Consider the following 18,089-nt stretch of genomic DNA (forward strand, 5'->3'; position numbering starts at 1 on the left):
GATTCGAGCCAAGGATGCTCAAAACTCTATCACGAACACGCACAGAGTCTCGTCTCACGACTTTGCCGGTGTCTGCCGCTGTCCATACAAGTATGGGTAACTCCACGAGGTCGCGGGAGTGGAACCTTCTACCAACAGGCCCGATGTCAAGTAAAGTCCAGACCTGCAGAAGTTCGAGTTCTCTAATCAGCAATCTTCAGTCAGAGACGGCGCCGGAAACCTTCAAGAATTCAAGTGGCCTGTACAAAGCTTGCCAGGTAAAAGCACATGGATAGTAAAGCAGATGAGGCTGTGAGCCTTGCGCTCGCGCACCCTAATCCGTTTGACCGCCCAAAAGTTTTGACAAGTCTAAGTGTCGAGCTTGCGAATCGATTTGAGCTCACAGGACAGTTGGAAGACCTGAATGGCTCCATCAAGGCTTCCAAGGAAGCAATTTGTCTAGGCCAGGCAGAAGACTCCCAGCAAGCAATCTGGTTCACCAATCTGAGTGTCAACCTAGGAAGGCGATATGATCGCTTAGGACAACAGGAAGATCTAGAGGAAGCGGTCAAAGCCGCTGAGGAAGCTGTGAGACTCAGTCCCACCGAACATCCAAGCCGGCTGTTCTGCCTTTACAATCTCAGCAACAATTATGGAAGACGTTATAGTTCTTGTGGGCGAATGGAGGATTTGAAAAATGCAATCTATAGGGCAGAGGAAGCAGTACAGATCGTGGCACCCGACGATCCAATGTTGGCCTTGGTTATAAATCACCTAGGGCGTGTGCTTCATGTTCGATACGAGCGAACAGGGGAGCTGGAAGACCTTCAAATGGCCATCCGACACGCAGAGAAAGCGGTGCAGCTTCTTCCCAGCGATCATACGCATCTACCTCAGTGCTTATCTGAACTAAGCGGAAACCTTGGCCTGCGATACCAGCGGACTGGAGCTCTGGAAGATCTAGATCAGGCAATCCTCAGAGTAAAACAGGCCCTGCAGCTCACACTTGACAAGGATCCGCAGCAAGCACAGCAAGCTCGATATTTGAACAGCCTAGGCAACCTGCTAGAAAGCAAATACGAGCGTACCGGCCAGTTGCAAGACTTGGAAGCCGCTATTAACAAAGCAGAAATGGCATCAAAGCTGCTACCGAAAGGCCATCCGTTCCGGGCCTTGTACCTCAGCAACTTAAGCAACAAATTCGCCATGCGATATGAGCGAACTGACCGACTGGAAGACCTAGAAGAAGCTATTTCTAATGCCCGAGAAGCGGTGCAACTGCCTCGAATTGATGAACACGGCCTCGCAACATCGCTTAGCAACCTAGGCGTGCAGCTTCGATGGCGGTACGAGCGCATCGGCAACATGGAAGACTTGGAAGATGCGGTAGCGAAAGCACGAGAAGCAGTACACTCGACTCCACCTGGTCATTCTGATCGGGCTCCGATGATGAGCAACCTAGGCTTGGTGCTTCAACGACGGTATATGAGCACCGGGCAGATGTCAGATCTCATAGAAGCCATTGACATCGAGCAAATCGCCGTGCTTCTTACTCCATCCGATCATGCCAGCCTTGCAGGCAGGCTCATCAACCTGAGTACGAAGTTTCAGATGCTGTTTGATCGAACTAAGCAAACAGAATACCTTGATGAGGCTATCAAAAAGGCAGAACGAGGAGTACAAGCAACACCGTCAGATCATCCAGACCTGGCCATGTACCTGAACATACTAGGCCGCCAGCAATACAAGTCACCGAACCCATTGCACCATACAAGGGCGCTCGACTCATTCCTCCGGTCCTGGAGTTGTGTCAATGGTATCCCTTCAAAACGGCTCCCCTCTGCAGTAGCCGCAATCAATCTACTTCAGGACCAGCGAGATTGGAGCCGAGCTAGTGAGATAGCGAATGATGCTATCAGGGTTTTGCCCATCGTCAACAATCGGTCTCTGGCTCGAGACGATCAACAGCACGCATTATCTATGTTTGCCGGGCTCGCCGCGACAGCCTGTTCTTTATCTGTGCAAGCAGGGCGAGATGTGAGTGAGGCGCTAGAAATCCTGGAGCTCGGACGTGGCGCGATCTTGGGACTTTTGATCGACGATCGTCGTGATATCTCGCAACTTTTACTGTCATGTCCAGAAGAAGCGAAACTTTATGAAAGTTTGCGGGCAGAGGTCAATGTGCCGGCGGGAGATCCACTTGATGCTGGAAGACAGCAGCAGAAAGCCAAATCTCGACAGGACGCTGTGGTGAATCTGGAGAAGTGTATCCATCGCATTAGGGCTATTCCCGGTCACGAAAGGTTCTTGCGAGGCGCTACTGCACAGGAATTGCAACAGCAGGCCAAAACTGGGCCTATTACGATAGTCAACGTCACGCAGCTACGTGCTGATGCTATACTCGTTTCCCAGTCAGGCATCAACCTGGTACCTTTGCCAGACTTTTCGTTCCAGAGTATTCAAGGTTGGATTGACCTGGGTCTTACTAACTTCACTCGAAGTGACTATGGAAAGAAGAACAAACTTTATCGGGCATTCCTGGCGTGGATCTGGAAGGCATGTGTCCAAGTGGTGCTGGAAAAGCTGACGGACGAGCCACAGACCGGGGTGTCCAAAAGCCGTTGTCGTCGCATATGGTGGATTGGCACAGGCGCCGCTTGTACGATTCCTTTTCATGCCGCTGGAGATCATTCCCCCGGCTCTGCACAAAATACGTTCAGCCATGCGATTTCTTCCTACACGCCAACAATCAAGGCGCTCGATTTTGCTCGAGAACGAATTGCAACAACCCGTGTGGCTGACATGACTGTTGCTGCTGCTACTGTCAACAAGAAAGCCCTCGCTATAGTGTTGATGCCGGAAACTCCAGGAGAAGCCGATCTACCGTACGTCACTGGCGAAGCAAGCAACATCCACGCATCAGCCGCATCTGCTTTCAGTATACAGGAGCTCCGTTGCCCCGATGCCGACGAGGTGCGTGAGCGGCTGCAAGAGTGTCACATCTTCCATTACGCTGGACACGGCCAGTCCAACCCTAGGGACCCCTCGGACGGGTGCTTGGTGTTGCAGAAACGAGCGCAGCCACTCGGCAAGCCGATCCAGGATCGTCTTACGGTTCGACAAATTTCAGATATGTATCTGCCCCATGCCCATCTCGCCTATCTCTCTGCTTGCTCGACCGCGGAGAACAGCGCGACGGGACTGTTGGACGAAGTCATCCACCTGGTAAGCGGCTTTCAAGTGGCCGGGTTTGGACATGTGATTGGGTCCATGTGGCCGTCGGCGGACGGCGTATGCGCAGAGGTGGCGCGAGATTTTTACGCGAAGCTTTCCCAGGAAGACAAACTGTTGAGCAGAGATGGAAGTATACCAGCGGCGTTGCAGGCGGCTGTGATCAAGGCGAGGGAGAGATACAGTGGGCAGCCTTTGCTTTGGGCCCAGTATGTTCATTTCGGAGCTTGAGAGCCGGGCTAGACAACAGGCTTTTGTGCAAGAAGTCCAATGTGATTTACTATTCAGCGCCTCCTTAATATATAATATATATACCATCTTACATTACGCCCTAGCACCATTGTTTAGATATAACAGATCCCGTCCGAATCGAGAGAAGAGGAGAATCCCCAGTCAGAACGCATATGCTCAATGGCCTACGCTGAAGCAATTGCAAGCCTGCATAATACCGTGGGAGAGGATTGGATTAGTCCTTCCAGGTTTCGGTGGGAAGGTATATCTCCTCAAGGTTCTCATCATTCACTAAAACTATACCATAGCAAAGCCTACCATTCTTGGCGAACAAGTCTTTCATTCGCCGGTAACCCAGGTATGTGCCTTGCGAGGTACATATGACACAAACATATATATGATGGGAGCGACCGACCCAACGTTGGGCGCTGCGACAAACAATCTGCGACTAAGGATGCGAGCTATGTACAGCTCAGTGTCCTGCCCAGGGGTTTTGGGTTCTGACAAGAACAACCAGCTCAACGTTGTTCTCCCCCGCAACGACCAGTCGCTGAATATCGCAGAAATAAATCTTCTGGGTCGGACAAGTAGCTGTCAGCTCAGCCGGCAAATTGTGCCTGAAAGCTTTGCGATCCAGCTTTCCCCCCCGATTCGAGCACAGCGCTTCTTTCTGTGCGGGACGCAGTATACCGGCCAGCTCTCGTATATGAAGGAGTGGTGCAGATTTGGGCCAGCCGAGAGAGCTCAACCGGTAGATAGGTATGTAGTATTGTAAAGCACCCGTCGCCATTCTTGGAGCTGCATGGACGTTAGACGGGAATCTTCCAAATGGCGGGAAGTGATTTGAAAGAGTCTCACACTGCAAATGGTGGGATTGGCATGCCACTGACAACAGCGAGCTATGTGAAGTGACACACTATTCTCGGAATACCTGTTACCTCTTGCAGTCAATACAATGCTCGTGAAACCTCGTCCAGAAAGGGACATCGCGGCAGTTAACAAGAAAGCGCAGGACGGCGAATGGAAAAAGAAAAGGTCCATCAGAACATCCTCCTCGGCCTTTAGCCGCGGTGTTTTGGAAACAAACTCGAACACAATGGGGCTCAAAGGAGGAAGTGAGAGATGGGCATTTCTTCTTTCCGCCTCGACACAAAATGCATCAAATACCGCCAAAGACTATAAATATAACAAAAGCACGAACGTTCAGGACTGGGCCAATGTACAGTTTTCACAACATTTTGCTCTGGCTCCAGATTCGACAGCTCAGACAACGCCGCTGGCTCCCCACCTGTAGAAAATGGCGGTGCACCACCACGACTCGTGAGTGGCTGACGTGAGGTCTGCCTTGTCCACAAGGCCCTGGAAAGAGACCAATCGGCAGGCTTGGACTTGGTATATGGCTTTTATAGATGAATTGGGTGAATCAAACCACAGGTATGCACAGCATGGGCGGGCACGTATATAAACAGAGCGAAACACACGCAGGACTCACCTTCGATGGTAGCAGGCAAGCAATCCGTTCCTTCTGGTCCCAGCACTCGTTCCGAAACTGTAAAAAAAGCCCCTCGTTTTGTTGGAAGATCCTGCCATCATGCCAACCTTCAAGAATCTGCTTCCATCTCTTCTCCTTCTCCCATCGTTGGGTCTCGCGTCTCCCTTCCCGAATCCAGCCGCTACTCCCCAGTTCTCGGACGACACGGATCAAATCACCTGCTTCGAGCCTGGAAGCGGACTCGTGACCACTCAACAGGCCAACGATCTCGTTAACGAGTTCGATCGCCTTATCTGCCAATCGAATCCGAGCGCACCCATATCGCTTAACCCATTAGAGGGTGTCTCGGTGGATGACCCGTCGGGAACAATCATCTTCCAAAATACCTTGAATATGGTGGCAACTCCGCCGAGCTGTGGAGAGGTGGTGAACGATTTTCAGAAGCTGTTGGCTCAGTGCTTCACTGGGCAGGGTAGCTATGGTGGCGTATTGATCGAGACTGCTGGTGGTGGGAGGACCTCGTATGTCATCAAGTCGCCATGAACCCAAAGAAGACGAAATGTTTGAGAAGTGAGCAAGCGCACGCGGAAGGGGACAAGGCTAGATAGATGATGAACAGCCAAGGCCACGGTCGGGAGAGGTCAGATTCATTTTGAGCCATCCGAGTACTGAGATGAACCATCGTCAGAGCATGGATAATATGACTTCTCAAAATGCCCTGAATGATTTATCTGCAGAATGAAGGTTGCGAAAGGGGCATATCGTTCACTTGCAGTAATATTGAAGGCCAAGAATGTCGGGGCCATAGTCGGCGATTAATGAATCAGGCGACGACAAGACGGTGTCCGCGCGTCCTTTCTTAAAACTTGGATGTCGTCTTAATCTTGGCGAGATGCAGATATGCCTCGTGGCTCCATGTAGCAGGAGGAAAATGCATCAGCCTCGTGGAAAAAGACATCTGGTGGATGGTGAAGGTGAGATATAGTGAGCGAAGGGCTTATGGCCAAGTGCCCGCCCGCCCAGCCTATTGCTGTTACTCCGCATTCATCAGGAAATGGAGTGATGCCTGCCCTATGCGGCCGGAGCTGGCGACAAGGCCGACCCCTGGAGCAAACAAGGCTTTGTCTTTCAGAAAATGCACCATCGTCGCGAGGTTTTGACGAGCATTGACTCTTGAATGTCCACAAAGTCCATCCCCTTCGAGTTCAAGAAAGATTTGGCTTGGTAAAAGTCGTTCGTCCCTTGGGGCATCAGTCGTTCATACCAATATTCCTCCGTACAAACAATAAGCCCTGCGAGGTAACGCGCTGACACCGGGTGGCGCTCGTCTTCCCTACATTCTTTATTGCTGAGGTCGACCATGGGCATAGTTAACGCAGCAAAGGCTTCTGATCGCCTTGTAGGGTGCTCAGCCAGGAATAAAACACAGTTACCATTCCAAAAGCTCGTCATATCGACCCACTTGTCATGATCCTGGTCCTTGAAAACGATGTATCTCTGCGACGAATTGGGTAACCGAAAGCGCAAATGGGTCTTTTCGACGGTAGGAACCGGCAAATCTTTTAGCAAGATTGCGTCGATGCCATTGACAAGAAGCCCCTCTGGTGTTGGGTGTGCTGGTGGATAATCCTCAGAGGGCGTGAGGAGCCTTGTCCCCGGGTGGAGCAGATCGCTAGGAGCCCACCGAAATCCATCAACCTTTAAACGAGGCCCAAGCATCCACAGGACACTGGCAGGCAATTTTTCCTGGTTCGCCCAGAATGTCTGCATTTTGACATCATCCTGAGCCTCAAGAACCGCGCTCAAACCGGAACCTAGCAGGATTGAGGCGCATACCGTAACGTCCATCGGTCTCGATGTGGATCGAAATTGGAGGGTAGTCAAAAAGGTCAGAAATGGATATTTTTCATGCTTTACGGTCTGAAGCGACAATTTAGCCTGGTCAATGGAGATCGCGGCGTATAGTCCGAGAAGTTGAGAAACGAGGCCAGCGGCATCCGAAGCCATGACCGTTAATACGTGTTCCCTTGGGGTGTATGGGACTATGGTGTCGGCAAACTGAAATCTCAGATCCTCCGCCAAAGTCGCTTCCTGCATCGTCCAGAGTCGTAACATCCACTTGCAGCAAAAGATAGAAAATAACACTTGGTCTGGTGAAGATGGAAGGTTGTGTGAAAGGAGCTCCTCTGACAAGACAAGTACTTGACTTGCCGACGAGTAGACCTTGGCCATGCGCAGAATTGCCAGATGCCTCAGAGGTTCCTCCACGGGCACGCACAAGGTGTCTATCCAGAAGGGTGAGCCTTGGTTCGTTGTCAAAGCGGTGACATAGTGTTGGATTGAGCGAAGTTGACACATGGGCAATGAATTCTGCCTTGGATTTCCCCTACCATCAGACCATACGTGAGAGATTGCAACGTATCGCAAGCCTGGTTTGAAGGGAATTATGTTGATCTTCTCGCCCTGGAAACCCACAAGAGGAAACTGTTCGTTCTCGAAGGCCGCCACCAAGTCGGAGTTCGGCATTGCCTGATGCTGACAAGCGCATTCCGGCTGCATGTGGTCACACCCATGCCTTTTACAGTCGCAGTGTTCGGACACATGACGGGTCTGATAGTTACCGACATCGACATTGGAAGCGACACAAGCAAACCGTGTAGTACAGTTTTCATGGTCAAACCCATCCTTCAAGGAAGGGAGAAGGCTGGCGAAGTATAAGCCTTCAAGGCCGAGTCTTGAGCCCACCCGATGCACGATGCTGGGACACCAGCCATCCTCAGATATCAGTTTTCTCTCCAGCAGCTGACACGGTACCGAAATTTGCGAATTGGCAAGGACATCCTCAGTATCATCGAGCCAAAGTCTGCGGTACCTGTCGAGCGTTTCGACCAAGGTAGACAGAGCCAGACATACCGAAAGCGGCAAGAATTGCATGGTAGCTTTGTCCGAGTTCCGATCCAGCTTCTGCAATATCCATTTCGCCTCTTGTAAGCAGCGGTCGAACTGGTCTGCCCATTTCAAGTTGTTGTTCAACTCGTCACGTCTTGCCATGAATTCTCTGAAGAGTGCTCCCGCAGTGACGTACCGATTCGAGGCGCTCAGATTATGTCGCGCCGCATTGGCGCCAGGCCCTTCAACAGAGCCCTCTTGCCTAGAGACGGGCCTGCTCAATGCCTCCTGCCAAATCCCGTAGAAAATCCATGTTTGAAGGAACGAACCCGCACAAAGGAGAATCACTTCCTGCGTGCTTGACATGCGAACAAATCTGCCATCTTCCTGCGACACCGAGGTATAATAGTTCTCCCAATCTTTGCGAGCGGCAGTGATCTTTCCTCGAAATAAGGCGTCAACGTTCCAGCCTTGACGCTCGTCATAGCCTAAGAATCCCTGATTATCGAAGTCCGGGCCGCCGAGGTCGGGGACGAGCCAATGCGACTCGACGCCATCTGGCAGTGGCAGGATATCCATGCTATTTGTGATATGCGAACGAATGCTGTGTCTAGAAGGAGAAAGAGAATGCTGTTGGTTGAGGATGATGTTTCCAGCCTCACACCAAGAAGAGACTTGGCAGGCCAATAGTACTGCTGGTACCTGCCCAGAGCCACAGCTCCTTGGCCGCCCAAGCGAGGAGCCGCCGGTAAACCTCTTTGTAGGGAGTTGGCCTCGACGCATCTTCAGCCTTGCAAACCCTCTTCGTCGGGATTTCCTGCGTCGCACGGCACCAGATTTAGGCACAAAGAAAATTGGATAATGTTACTCCTAGCCTCAAACAGGCTACGCCACCTGATGCATAGCAAGAGCCCTTTGCCCGTGTTTGCCCAACGCCTGTCTTAATAGAACGTGTCGAGGCCCTGAAAACGGAATTGAAATCCGGTAAATATATGCACGGGTAAGCCCGCTCTCCCTCGAATGGGTTTCCTTGTCCATTAAAGCTTCTGAGAACCCATTTCACAGAACACAGCCAAGCCCTTGGAGTAGGCAAAGTCAACTCACAATTTCATACACGATGAAATGGTTGAAAAGTGCTTTTCAAGCCACATCATTTACCTTCTCATGGGAACACTGACAGGGCCCCGACAGGCTTCAGTTTCGCCTCGATGCTATGCCACGGCCAACTTCTCAGAGTGGAGAGATTTCTGTAACACTTGCGATCTGATAGTCATAGCCTTTTCCTTGGCTATCACATCGAGGACCATGGTTGAAGAGAACCACACTGAATCTGCGTTTAGCCTACGAACATTCGAATTGGAAGGAACATCGGCCATAGCTGCGGCTTCACCTGAAATCTGGCTTGTTTTGGATCCAATATGATAGTATAGGGCTTCTTTTGCAGAAGGAATGGTGCTTCCTTCGAACATTTTGTTGTGTTTGAACGATAATACGAAGCCATTTTATAGGTCTCTGCATGGCTACGTCGACGTCCGCGCCAAGAAGGCCTATTGATCCTATATTGACAGGATACCTCGTTTGTTTGCAACAATATTGCTATTTAGTATCACCAAATCTTTTCGACCAGAGGGATTTTCGTGCAGTGTGTTGCGAACGAAAAATGCCCAACCTCTCGTACCCTCGCACACACCGTCGTAGCGCGCGACTCGCCTCTGAGATGATTTGGCCAGAGCTCAGCGCGACAATTTACGTATTCATATACTAGGGTTCCGATATGGCCGTCGTTAGTGGCGTATATACATCTCAGCCGACTTGAGTCTTTGAAACCTGAAGGTAACAGTGAGAGGACAGGCTTGACTTCGCGTGAATCGGACCACGCAAACGATATTTGGTCATCGGATTGCTTCATGATCTCTTCTTGCAAACAGCGGAAAGCATTGGCTCCTTCTCCGTCCAGCATAGGCATGTGAATGTTGAATATACCCAGAAGGTCATCGGCACGATCCTCCGGTCGGGTTGTTATCTCGCCAGCAGCCCAAGACATCCGCTGTGCGATGGAATACTGGAAAGGCTTTGAGCGCTTGGACGGGATGTCTCCATCGATCGAGTGAGTTCTTCGAGGAGTTGAACAATATCCGCCTTGCAGCCGAGTGGCGTCCATCTGTTGTTGTAGAATATAAGGTTGGCCGATGCGATTAACTCCTGCAAAGTCCAACCGCACGAGATCCCAGCGCTGGATTGGGAGCGCACCCGGTTTTCATCTGAGATGAGATCGTCGACATGCACATCGTAAAGGAACATGCAACACTCTTGTGCCTATTCATACCAGGCATACATGTTATTGACTGAGTTTGTCAGCTCCGCACTCCTGCTTTTGTCGATCCAACTCTGTTGCTCACCAGAGATCTATGTGAATCTTTTTGTTCAAGCACAATAACAAGCTAGCCTCGTCTGACTGAAAACGTGCTCGCAACCACAAGCCCTGGAATCACTCCTTCGCAATCCAACTACGCAATAATTGCGCTGTCTTCTCGTGACCGAATTCAGAAGCAGCTTCCAGCGCGCTGCCATATTTCCAAGTCTTTCGTGCTGACCTTGTAGCTTTCGCACATGGGTGCTTAACACATATGGTGGTTGGTTTAGGCGCCCGAGATCCTCAAACCGCCCGTTTCGAAATGCCTTTTTGAGGTCATACTGCACTACCCCTCCAAACGTGCCTGTGGGTTGACTGACGACCACATCGCCGAGCCGTATATCATCTTCACCTCCAATACCAGGAACACCGCCTCCGATGCCTCCTAATAAGCCAAACCGGATTGAAGGGAAGTCATTCAGAATTTGATTCGCCACGGTAGACGCCGCATTGTTCCCAATTTCGGGTAAAACGGCTATTACCACGTTGTGTCCACCTATTCTGCCAAATGTGTAGGCATTGAGATCGCGAGTCGCAGAAGAGGATCGTGAATTTCGTCGAGCACGCCTTCAACAGCGGCCACTTCGAAGCCTATAGGGCAGATACACGCAACTGTGTAGTCGGCATATGTCCTTGTGCAAGCCATGAGACGGTGTGCTTGGAATGAATGCTTTCAGCAGTATGCATCCTCGTAGTAAAAAGAGGGGAGCAAGGCCAATTTCTAAATGTCAGGGCAGTGCAGGCAGAAATACGTGGCTGCTGCTGCCTAATCGAGTGCGGGACTCTCGTTGGGAGAGACACAGCCACAGAACCCACTGGGTTAGGGTTCTCAGTAACAAGCCCTTGATAGTATGAACTGGTTATGGACAACGCAATGTATGAGCAGTCGGTGTTACTAAGAACTGTCGGGTTCAATAGCTAACATGAATTGGCTCCGGAGGGAGTGTAATCTATCTGGGGTAATGAAGGTGTACATATAATGCGTGCGCTCTGTGCGCTCTGCACGCTTTGTGCCGTCTGTGCCAACAGGGCCGACAGGGCCAGCAGGGCCAGCAGGGCATATCACGTGCCCCAGCCTTGTTCTCCTGTGGATCCTTCCATGTGTCCAATGAGTGTGGTGAGTCGTGCCTTTGCGATTCGTGACCGGTCTCTCTCAAGGCTGTGTCTAACAAAAATGTAGGACTTTCAAAAATTGAGTTGTCGTCGAGATTCTTAGCTGTTTATATAGGAAGGTTGAACGATGAATATTTAAAAAGACGACGTAATTACTAAGATTATCTATTCAATCGCTTACCTATAACGTCATTTAAACGGCTCGAACGAAATCTCGGCCTTTTTCACGTATCCAGCCCCAGACTCGTTTATCGCAACATTCTTTGAATTTTGTGATTGGCCGGCGCTTTAAGCCATAGCCTAGCCAATCAGGGCGTAGCCCCGATATCGGGTCTGAGGACTGAGACAAAATTCTTATGGGGAAAGACCCAAATGGATTGTCCCCAAAATCTTTTATTTATGGGGTCTGGTCTCCAATTGCTTTGACAGCGAGACAGTTGTTGGCATATCCAAGATGTCTTCGCAACAAATTTTCGAGCATCATTTGGTACAGCCTATACGACATGTTTCTCGGCTAGGTTGCCCCTCCCATTAATGCTCCCATTCCCTGGAGTGGGACTGGATGAAGAGGCCAAAATGTTACTCCATCCCTAGCTCGCTAGAAACTGGGAATCGGGGCCACATTGTAGGCGCCCCACGCTGTTCATGGCACCTTGGGCACCTTAGACCAGCTTGGGATTGCGCGGCCGCAGTTCAAAAAATGGCTTAGCCATGGCTCAGGTTACAAGACGGATACTCGGGTCTGGAAACGGAAATGAACTTTGGTCAGGTCAGATTCGGCTCCCTTGCCCATAGCAAAAGTGGCAGGAGGGAATGAATGCCTGGGCAAGGTTTTCCTCTGGACAATGCCCGTCGGTTACGGCGAGAAATTCACCCGCTTTTATAGGGAATTGTCTGCAGGTCTGACATTCCTAGATGCAGCAGGTATCATCTATCCAGCCATGGTCGACGCTTTGCACAGAAGTTAATTGGCAACATGCTTGCATTTTCAAATATCCTTTCCGGCCCTTTGCACGCCCAAGGTCGAAGTCTCGGTAGGTAACTTCCTCATGTTCCCATCGGCGAGACAGAATTGCATAGACCGGTGAGTCGCCAGAGAATTCGTCGAGTTCGATAGTCCAAGAGTTCAGCAGCCTCACAGTGTCTTGAGCTGACAGTCAAGACGCTTTGCACAGGTCGTTTTACCTACCTTTGAACGAGGTTACCATAGCGTCAGATAATTGTAATATCCAGTTTTGTCCAGCCTTGTCAGGGCTGCCGGATGCTTTGCTGACAACGAGAGCGAGGTCTTGTATAGCAGAGTAGGTTGGCGCATGCCCTTGTGCCTCAAGATCAAGTATCCATCTCTTCAATAGATCTCCCTGTGTATTCGACAGTAGCTACTGTGGTTCGTGGGAGAAGGTGGCCGATTGAATGTGCCATTAAATCCGCGACTTAAGGCGGAATAGTGAACGTTGTTCGCGGCCGCGGCAGTCCGAATAGAGGGATATCGGCGTGATTGATAGTCGTAATTGATGGGCGGTAATGGCTTGCTGGATCATAGCCTCTCGACCTGAGGCCATTTGAGCAGGGTTGAGGTTGAGGGCGAATTGGTCGAGTAGTTGTTGGTTGTCGGTGGTAAGGCCGTGGAGGAGTTTGTCAACTCGCGTGTGTTGCACGTATAACTGCCCACTCAGCGTCAACACGCCAATATTTAGCTCCGTGTCCCAATGATGTTTCATGAAAGGCTCAAGACGGTATTTAATATGACATTATAAGAATAAGTTACTCCATTTCAATTGGCTAAGATTAATTATTAGTTCCTACAGAGCCTTTTTAAGGCTCTGTATGAGAGGAAGGAGATAGTAAAAGAATAGAGCTGGCGAAGTGGCAGCCTGGTCGCGACTGAACCGACGTCGAGCCGATGTAGAGAGGGCGCGAGATGGCAAGAGAGCTTTGCGGATATAGCATAGGTATGTACTCGGTAGAAACCGAACAACCCAGGCAGAAGACCGAAAACAATGGCAGTTAGTGTAACCTGATGGTGGACACAACAAGATTGACCTCGGATGCACCATTAACTATCATCATTCCACCTGTCTCAGCTTGCCAGATTCAATTTCGTAAAGCAATCCAACCACCTGCGGTGCATGGCCCCCGTATAGGGGATCGCTCTTGATCATAGCCACATCTTCCCGGATACTAGCTTCTAAGCTGTACCGCACACGTGTCAGCAGCCGTCCGACACTGCTGCCGGATAGATTGGACTTACTCCTTGATCTCCCCAAATTCCAAAGCATCAACAGTCTCGGCAGGAAGCGAAGACATCTGCTTTATTTTTGCCCGAACTTCACTGTCTGGAACATGAGTCGTACCGCAATCTGCCGTTGACCGGTGAACTGGAGAACAGCACGAGAAGAGCGAGCAGACCCACCAGTGTGATGGACGACTATGATCAGTCCGAGTGGAGTGATGGTGTTGAGCACTTGGACTGATCGCATCGCATCCATCGCTCTTCCACCTGCGTTTCGGATGACGGCCGCTGGTCTCTCGGGCCCCAGAGCCATGAATTGCTCAGGGTTGACTCTTGGATCGCTGCAAGATACTTGAGTTCGTCAGGATATCTTTCTTGCTCGTATCTGGAAGCAACATACGGATGACAGTCCCTTTGGAGCCTTTCCGTGCCCACATCTCGCGCATCTTCATCAGGGACAGAGGCTGCGCATAATTTGTGGCGAACTTAGCATTACTTTCAAGAAACTGAGCAAGATGTCCGCTTTCCATTGTGAAGAAGAATTTGTGGCCAACGCTATGTCTGGATATTTGGATCTACCACATGCCACAGCTAGTCGCCAGGGAGACTGACTCGCTTCATATACCTTTTAAGTCCTTCAAGTCTACATTGCTCTGTTCTGATACGTGCGCAATCATAACTTCCTCGATGATGTCTATGACTGAAAACGGAAGCAGTTGTAATCAAGCCGATCGTCGTACCTGGTGACTGAATCCGGCTTTAGTCTTTCCGTTCCTCTTTGTATGATTGGCTACACCAACCAGGGGATGAATTGCAAGTATTAATCAGTCCGTACTGGCAGGCTCAAGCACTGTGAGGGACAAGAAATCGTCAAGGCCTTTCTTTTCGTTGATAGGTAACCAGTCAATGATTTGAAGAGGCAGGCCTCTCAACGTCGCGTACTTCGTACCAGGGATTCGGGGATCGTAGCAACGGCGAACATCGTTATCGAAGAGACTGGAAGCAATGAGCCTCCTTGACAAGTTGCGTAAGCTAGCAAGGACAATAGCCATAGTAATCATTCCACGCAGGTTGATTGACAGATAGAGCAAGCAGAGATCGCCGCCATTGAGTAAGCAGTTTTCCGTGCCTACCCTTTAAACACTAAGCCAAGCTTGCTGCTCAATCGTGACGCATCAGAAGTCAGAACTTCCTGCAGTGTACACGACGTTTGACTGTACACCGGCAATCAATGCAAGAACGGTCTTTCTTGACGCGGGCTTCAACCCATGGGTCACTTCAGCAAACTCAGTGGCGTGTCTCGCCATATCACTTGCCCGCGGGATGCAATGTTTGAATTTGAGGGAAACGGCTTTAAACGGGACGAGGCGTTCGTTCGAGACGTAGCTGAATTTGCGGAAATGAAGAGAGCTGGACTCTGTCCCGAGTAGAAAAGAAGGAGGAAGTTGTTGCTTTAAAGCCACCTCGCTGCGCAGTGGATGCACACGTGATATGGCTGCAGCTCCGGCTCGCCGGGTGGGACTGAGCTTTGAAGCCCGCCAAGTGACCTCATCAACAACACGTCCCAGTGCCGCCAGATTCGCGCGTCGTACAAATGTGTCCACCGTCCACCTATTGTGGAACGCGCCATTTGCCGTCTCTAAGAAGTTTGTCGATTCAAGGCGCGTGAAATCCGGGCGTAACAACAGTATAAAGCTGCGCATGCAGCTTATTTGTACGGAGTCCGTCAAACCATGCCTCGCGCTCCCCTTCGCCGCCGTCAACTCAACCGAAATGGCCCGATTCCACGAGAGCCGAAAAAGATCAACAGCAGCCCGGCTAAACTGGAACTAGAGAAGAAGTTGGCGCACAAACCGATCGGCTCTAGACCGAACGACAGCGATGATAGCGATAGGCTCGTTGTCAAAGGCAGTGGAAGGAGAGGGAGAAATGTCCCGAGGCAGGAGATTTACGCTTCTGGCGCCGTGGCTGCTGGCGACAAACCGGGCAACTACCCCACCAGAGCGCAAAGAAGGAAAAATATGGCAAAGGCGACGAAGGAGATACTTGGGAGTGATCAACAGGAAGCGCGAAAAGAGGAGGGATCGATGCCGGTCAAGAAGCAGCTGCACCAGCTCAAGCCGAGATCTCCCACCACGAATGGAATCTTCCAAAACGTGCCGGGCACGAAGCAGGTGTCTGCGACATCTGCCATAGCCAGGTCTTCAGCCGCGAAACATCCTGTCTCTGTTCTACGGTCGACACAACCAATGCCGACAAGAGAAAATTCGATTCTCGGCACTTTGAAGCCTAGACGGAGGCAGCCTAGCATTCTGCAAAACCTGGATCAGGATTCGTCCAGTTTTGATCTCGTGGAGGAGGAAGAATTCTTACCAGATGACGAATCTACACCTTTTAATCTCTCCAACCCGTTGAACAAGAATACAGCACCAGTTACAACGTCACCCACGCTCATGTCTTCACGCAAACGAAAATTTGGCACCTCCGACCCTCTCAAGCCTGCTGAGATTGAATCCGTTCAAAGACCTGCAAAGTCCCCCTTGAAAAGTATGCATACATCGAAAGCCACCCCTGAGCCTTCTCTACCACTGGTGCCGTTATCTACGCTACGGCAGTCGGGACGACGACACCGCGAAAGCACTCGTGACGAAGACGATATCATGGCTCTCCCAGAGAGCAGTTCCTCGCCAGGGCTGTCTCCTGTAGAGGCAAAAACTGCGTCATCCATAAAATCGACCAAGCATCCTACGCAGCTAGCACCTGTCATGACCACGAAGGAGCTTCAGACTCACATGATGCCAACCAAAAGGCGAAGGACAGAGCGGGAGCGAAAGCAAACCCGCGAAAACTTCCATATTCCAGCCGATATCGACCTTTCAAACCCCGAAGTCTCCGAGCAAGATGTATCGGATTTCCTTCCTTCAAAGAAGGGGAAGAAAACAACACGGAAAGGACCTTTGACTAAGGCAGGCAGCATGCCTACCAGAGCCAAATCCGAGAAAGCGGAAAAGCATGGCAATATTGCTGTAGCGTCAAAATCAAGGTCAAAATCAAGGTCAAAATCAAGGTCAAAATCAAGTACGAACCACCTCATCACTAGCGCCTCGCCTATATTGAGGCTCTCTACTTCGAACCGCGAAACTAAGTCTTCGTCACAGCTTCCTACAAAAAAATCATCGAATACCCAAGCAAAATCCCAGGCAGGACGGCCGAGGCAGTATGGTGGCTCCCTCCACCAAGGTCGAGATACGGCTCATGGGCAAGACAAGGAAAATCATTACCTTCACCAAGACGAAGAACTTGTCCATTCCAACCATGATGGAACTGGGGCTGTGAGCATGCCAACCGACACGGGGAAAGAATTTATGGAAGTAGACAGCTACGTACAGAGCAAGCCAACCCCTGCTGGTAAGGATAGGTGGGCAGAGATAGATGCTTGGGATCTGGATTTCGAGGACGTTGAAGTTATAACTGGGTCAGGAAGTAGCTCACCCATACTTAGGTGATGAGCAAGGCTTTTTCACTTTCGCTTCACCCGTGGTCAGGATAACGCGGTCCAACGATTACGGTACGATAAATGAGCAAATGAGTGGTATTCATGGGTGCCAATCTACGAGAGTCTTCCACAATCCTACGATTACATTCTCCGTCAAGATCTTCCAAGTACACGGTGCCAGCCCAAGCCGATTCGGGGGGGAGGACATTGTTGTAGATCATCCGCAGCTGCAACGCCAAAATTTAGCATTTTCGCTGTCCAGCCGCTCGTTTTCTCAAGAAGATGGTCCGTTCATCACGCCAACAGTCCTCTTCCAGGCAACGGTCGCAACAGTTCCATGGCTTCCATGCCTCGTCAGGATCCAAATGCCGCAGTTCAAGCCGTCACAGGGTGAGTTTATTTTTCTGGATGAAGGTTTTTTTTTTTTGCTTCAATTCTAGGCCCCCGTAATTCTAGGGGCTACATTGATATTGATACGGTCTTTCTTTAACTGGGCGAAGTCCAGTGCTTGACTGAGTAGAAGCACCTCTTTCAATCGACGGTGGGTATTAGGGAACGAACGGAATTTTAGAAAACGTGCACAATGGTCATGGGAGAGTCCAGAACTCATTATATGTGCTTAGCCATTAGAAAACTCCCCAACGGTGTTTTCATGACGGTTCCATTTTTAGTTAATTATGTCGCTTAGCACTCTGTTGTTGTTGTTGTTGTTGTTGTAGTAGTAGTAGTAGTAGTAGTAGTAGTAGTAGTAGTAGTAGTAGTAGTAGTAGTAGTAGTAGTAGTAGTAGTAGTAGTAGTAGTAGTAGTAGTTACCGATGTATTGTTGTAGTAGTAGTTGAAAAAGGCATCGAAATTAGCACTAGTCGACAAGGCTGTGATGCCAAGGCACCATAAGGCTGAGCTGCCGACACCGCGTCCCGCACTTCTAGGGAAATTAACCAACCCACCACACGCCTTGCTTCAGCCTGCGCCTTACACAACCCCCCCCCCCCCCCCCCCCCCCCCCCCCCCC

At 50.5% G+C, this 18,089-nt stretch overlaps 5 protein-coding genes across 5 annotated transcripts; 3 read left to right on the top strand and 2 right to left on the bottom strand.

The window, feature by feature from the left end:
* Positions 1–267: 267 nt before the first annotated feature.
* On the top strand, positions 268–3,441 carry Z519_09604 (uncharacterized protein; the record flags this gene model as incomplete). Its single annotated transcript, XM_016767325.1, has 1 exon — positions 268–3,441. One exon carries the CDS (start codon positions 268–270, stop codon positions 3,439–3,441), a length of 3,174 nt encoding a protein of 1,057 aa, XP_016616117.1.
* Positions 3,442–5,032: 1,591 nt separating this feature from the next.
* Positions 5,033–5,476, top strand: Z519_09605 (uncharacterized protein; the record flags this gene model as incomplete). The annotated part of the gene is made up of 1 exon (XM_016767326.1): positions 5,033–5,476. The coding sequence occupies one exon, from the start codon at positions 5,033–5,035 to the stop codon at positions 5,474–5,476; it is 444 nt and encodes a 147-aa protein (XP_016616118.1).
* Positions 5,477–6,061: 585 nt separating this feature from the next.
* Z519_09606 (uncharacterized protein) lies at positions 6,062–8,401 on the bottom strand (the record flags this gene model as incomplete). Its single annotated transcript, XM_016767327.1, has 1 exon — positions 6,062–8,401. The coding sequence occupies one exon, from the start codon at positions 8,399–8,401 to the stop codon at positions 6,062–6,064; it is 2,340 nt and encodes a 779-aa protein (XP_016616119.1).
* A 5,013-nt stretch (positions 8,402–13,414) lies between these two features.
* On the bottom strand, positions 13,415–14,111 carry Z519_09607 (uncharacterized protein; the record flags this gene model as incomplete). Its single annotated transcript, XM_016767328.1, has 4 exons — positions 13,415–13,541; positions 13,600–13,708; positions 13,762–13,932; positions 13,982–14,111. The coding sequence occupies 4 exons, from the start codon at positions 14,109–14,111 to the stop codon at positions 13,415–13,417; spliced, it is 537 nt and encodes a 178-aa protein (XP_016616120.1).
* Positions 14,112–15,314: 1,203 nt separating this feature from the next.
* Z519_09608 (uncharacterized protein) lies at positions 15,315–17,087 on the top strand (the record flags this gene model as incomplete). The annotated part of the gene is made up of 1 exon (XM_016767329.1): positions 15,315–17,087. The coding sequence occupies one exon, from the start codon at positions 15,315–15,317 to the stop codon at positions 17,085–17,087; it is 1,773 nt and encodes a 590-aa protein (XP_016616121.1).
* Between the last annotated feature and the right edge of the window lie 1,002 nt (positions 17,088–18,089).

This window comes from Cladophialophora bantiana (genome assembly GCF_000835475.1).
Source record: "Cladophialophora bantiana CBS 173.52 unplaced genomic scaffold supercont1.16, whole genome shotgun sequence".
Taxonomy (NCBI): domain Eukaryota; kingdom Fungi; phylum Ascomycota; class Eurotiomycetes; order Chaetothyriales; family Herpotrichiellaceae; genus Cladophialophora; species Cladophialophora bantiana.